Source organism: Camellia sinensis, chromosome 11 (genome assembly GCF_055761805.1).
Source record: "Camellia sinensis isolate YWXY chromosome 11, ASM5576180v1, whole genome shotgun sequence".
Taxonomy (NCBI): Eukaryota; Viridiplantae; Streptophyta; class Magnoliopsida; order Ericales; family Theaceae; genus Camellia; species Camellia sinensis.
This window is the reverse complement of record NC_138971.1, coordinates 78493546-78498240: the sequence shown is the minus strand read 5'-3', so window position 1 is coordinate 78498240 and position 4695 is coordinate 78493546. Positions and strand designations below refer to the sequence as shown.

Below are 4695 nucleotides of genomic sequence, written 5' to 3'. Positions count from 1 at the left end.
CATCAACATAAACAAAAAACATCCACATAACAGCAGCAGCCTGCAGAGAATTTTGCTTCATCAGATTATTTCCCACCAGCAGCAGATCGTCATTTCAGCAACAAAACCAAATCATCACTTGTTGATGATCTCTACTCTAAAAACCAGCAGAACCAATCACCCCAAAACTCCCACACAAAACTGCAAAGCATTCAGACTAATCTGGCACAGACCATGATCATAGCATTCGCCAAGAACACACCATTTACACAGACCAGCAGCACAGCATCAGCAAGACAGCAACACAGAGTAGAACACACAGATACAGAACAACACCCAGATACAGAACACACACAAATACAGAACATCTATTGTCAACAGTTTACGAGTTTGCTCACATTGATAAGAGAAAAGCTACAACTGAAATTTACAATGCATGGAATATGACTTCAATTCCATGCTTTGGGCGAATAGTAAGCATTTGCATTGGTGAGTGAACATAAGTTGGCGAGAGGGTGAATGTATAGCGTTGCAGAATCATTGAGAGTGCTATCTTGGTTTCAGCTGCTGCAAAGTTCAAACCCACACACATTCGAGGTCCTAAACCAAATGGAATGAATGCTGTTGTGTTGTTATTAGTTGCTTTAGCCACCCCTTCGGCAAATCTCTCTGGCTTGAAAAGGTGAGCATCTTTTCCCCATATATTAGGGTCATGGTGGAGTGCTAGAGATGGAATATAGACATCCATATTGGCTGGAAGAACAAGCTTTCCCAATCTGACTTCCCTCTCAACTTTTCTCCACATATTGGCTGCTGGACTATACAACCTTAGAGTTTCATTTAGGATCATGCTCATCTACAAGAAAAAAATAAATGATTAGAAACTTAATCTTATTTCGCATTGTCAGATTTACGACCCAACTGTACCTAAAAAAATGTTTTTCTATATCCCAACCCAACAACAGTCTCACGAATTTCTCCCTTTAGGATCCAGGCCCAAAAAGAGCCTATAAGATAGACTCATTTTGCGTCATCTTATAAGTCCATTATGGACATCATCTTTATCCAATATGGGACATCCCCATCTTGGCATAGGAATGACCTAACTATGATAACATGTAAAACGCATGACCAATTTCTACGTAGAAGACTAACCACTCTAGGCTAGTCCAGCAATTGACTTCACGAGTTTTGTCAGGTGCCTCTAAGATAGAAGTGTTTTGTGTTTTCTTAGAAGTTTAGTATTGATATCGTCTGCATTTGATATGAAATGATAATATGCATACATTAATGGATGATGATTAGAGAGTTGAAATTGCTTACACTCTTCAATCTTGCGATGCCTTCTGGACTTGGGTTTTGTTGGCCAAACAATTCAAGCACCTCCTTCCTTGCTTTCTCTTGCCAATCTGAATGGATTGCTAGGAGAAAAATGCTCCAAGCTAGTAAGCCATTAGTGGTTTCTTGTCCAGCAATGTAGAATATCTTGCATTCGTCTATCACAGTGTCAATTGAAATATTACTGTTATCATCAGCATCATGGTAAAACTTTATAAGTGATCCAAGAAAGTCACTCCCGTAGTTGTCCGATTTTCCTTGCACCACTTTCTCTTCTCTTTTTTGTATCATCGTTATGATTAAGTCTCGAATTACATGTTCTATTCTATCTGACTCAGTATCATCGTTTGATTTCACAAATTTCCTGCAAATTGGAAATTGATTAGTTGGCATGTCTGATGCCAAGTAGTTGTTAGCAAGGGTGCCCCAAAGATCCTAGACCATGTAAACTAGTTAGGACTTTTGATATCAACTCAATGTCATCATTTGACTTCACAAATTTTCAGCAAATTTGGAATTGATTAATTGACACGTAAAAGAGACATGTTTGATGCCATCCCTACAACAAATTAAGGTTTTAGAAACAGACTTTTTATGAATAAAATATTATAGTTGCTGGCAGTGTCGTTTTTATATTTTTAGTGATGAAATTAGACATTTAGTGATGAATTATTGTTCTTTTGTGACCGAAATTTTAGAAAGAAAGAAAGAAAAAAAAAAGTAATCATTTTCACACTAAAGTATTTTGTTCCTAAAAGTATACTTACTAGCGACATTTTCAAAATTTTGTTGCAAAAGGTTTTTTTTTAACTTTTTGGGATGATCTTTTAAGCTTCGTTTGTTTAGACAAAAATGTTTTCCAGAAAAATATTTTCCGCATTTTTTGTTGTATGGTACAATAGAAAACAAAAGTCAACGGAAAATATTTTCTATGATCAATGGAAAAATAATCATATTTGGATATAAAATATTTTTCACTTTTAAAAGACAAAAACGTTTTCCAAACTTAAATTTTATTATTGCCACCACATTACCACTATTACCATTACCTCCACCACCATCAGTATAGTCACCGCCACAACCCCCACTGTCCCATAGCCACCACCACTACCATCTCTACCACATTACTACCACCACACTACTACTGCCACTGCCGCCACCACCGCTGCATCACTACCACCACCACTATCTCCAACACCTCCACTTTTACCTCCACCTTACTGCCGCCACTACCACCACCACTAATGTAACAACTAGTACATTAATTTCAAGAACGCAACCAAACATTAAAAAAAGTTTTTATGTGGAAAGCATTTTCCGAAAGAGTTTTCTATAGAAAATGTTTTTTGAAATTTTTTTTGTAGAAAATCTTTTCTGCCAAAATAAATGAAGCGTTAGTGACGACTCTCATGATGACAATAATTTGTCTTCTAAAGTTTTTTTTTACCAAGATTTTCACTTTTCAAAACAAAAAAGTTCGGTACCTAAAACTCCTATATATTATAGTGCAAGTAAATGCTACTAGGGAAACCCCAAGGATGGTAGATCACGTAAACTAGTTAGGACTCTTGATACTCTCATGCTTTCTTATGCTTTGAGCCTTAACTTATTAATCCTACTAAATAGAGAGGATTGAAATTCAAGAAGAGGAGCGTACCCGATGCCAGGAAAGCGAATCTTGAATTCATTCCTTGATATGATTGTGCTCAACTTAATCAACATGTCAAATATATTCTTCCCTTCCAAGTAACTACTTCCAAAAGCTGTTCGTGAAATAATTTCTGATGTTAGCAACTTGAACTCTTCGTATACTTCAATTGCCTTTCCTTCACGATGTCTCCATCTTTGTAGCATGGTTTCCACACTTGCTGTCATTGCTGGGACCATTTCCTGCACACACACGAGCCCTTCTCTGAAATTGTTGGTACAATATCTACAGCATACCTCATAACTAATCATCCTTCACGAACAGAAAATTCGATGATGTAAAAAGAAGAATTACCTTCAAGTTCTCCGCATGGAAAGCATAGTTGGAGATTTTACGTAACTTGGACCATTTTTCACCTCGAGTTACTACAATCCCATCTCCAATTAGCTTCTTACCGTAACTACTAGGCTTCGTTTTAACAAAGGCTCCATCTTTGTTGTTCAATATCTCCTTAATCAGCTGAGTTTCAGTGACAACTAATTGAGGTTGAGGACCACGCCATTGAAGATAATTTTCACCTGCTCCAAATATAACCAAAATTAAAATAAAAGTAACGAACTTGATTATTGATAAGTATTACCAAAGATATTATAACTTGTCGAAGCTCTAAAGCTAGCAGGGACTCTTATGGTTAAGTCCAGTAGCGTTGGTCTCCCCCTCCTATACTTCTTTATCGAAGATAAAAAGAAAAAAGAAAGTTCTGCGACGGAAAATACTAACAGAAGTTTTACCATATAGCTGGATCCATGCATCAATGTGAGGCATAATTCTTGGGAATATATGATGTGATAAGTCCATTGCAGTGGCGAAGGATTCCTTTCTCATGTTCATGATCTGCTTGGTGCTTCCATGAAGGAAGCTATAAGCAGGGCCTTTGATTCCCTGCAAACCCATCATATATTGTACCCGGATCGGAGTCCACCATACCTTGTGCAGGAACTTTATTATGAATATAGATAAAGGGAAGAAAACGCACAGACTAGTTAAAAGGAAGGCTACCATGGCTACCTCCACAATCACAGCCTTATGTTCATTCCCCCCAACACTCAACTGACGATTTCAAGGTCGGTGTTTATATATATAAATGCATTGGTAATCATTAAGTTGATGTAGATACAAAAACTAAGTTGTTTTGTGAAACATATTGTATGTTTTTACTTTTCAAAAAATACTTTTTAAAGATGTTACTTTTTTATTTTTTGTATTTTTTTATTTTTATTAAATTTTTTTAATATTTTAAATAATTTTTTTACTTTTTAGACACACTTAACATAAATACATCTAAAAAGTAAAAATATTATAAAAAAATATTTTAAAAATTCACTAAATACCAAAAATATAAAAATACAAAAAAAATTGCAAGAATTCACTACATTTTTTGTATTTTTATGTACTTATTAATTTTTTTAAATATTTTTTCATAATTTTTTTACTTTTTAGATACATCTAAGTAAGATGTATCTAAAAAAGTAAAAAAAAAATGTTTAAAATTTTAAAAATATTCACTAAAAATAAAAAAACATAAAAACTAAAAAAATCAATTTTCAAAAAATTTAATCCAAAAATTCAAACCAAACACACTGCTTGGCTTCATTTTAGTTGGCCTGCAGGCATATTTGACATAAATGCATTGGGAATCATTAAGTTGACATAGATGAAAAACTAAGGTT

At 34.8% G+C, this 4695-nt stretch overlaps 1 protein-coding gene across 1 annotated transcript; it reads right to left on the bottom strand.

The window, feature by feature from the left end:
• Positions 1–320: 320 nt before the first annotated feature.
• LOC114322502 (cytochrome P450 CYP749A22) lies at positions 321–4113 on the bottom strand. Its single transcript, XM_082894178.1, has 5 exons — positions 3757–4113; positions 3320–3543; positions 2975–3207; positions 1303–1681; positions 321–835 (listed from the first exon to the last, which is right to left on the bottom strand). The coding sequence occupies exons 1-5, from the start codon at positions 4025–4027 to the stop codon at positions 407–409; spliced, it is 1536 nt and encodes a 511-aa protein (XP_082750304.1). The 5' UTR covers positions 4028–4113; the 3' UTR covers positions 321–406.
• Between the last annotated feature and the right edge of the window lie 582 nt (positions 4114–4695).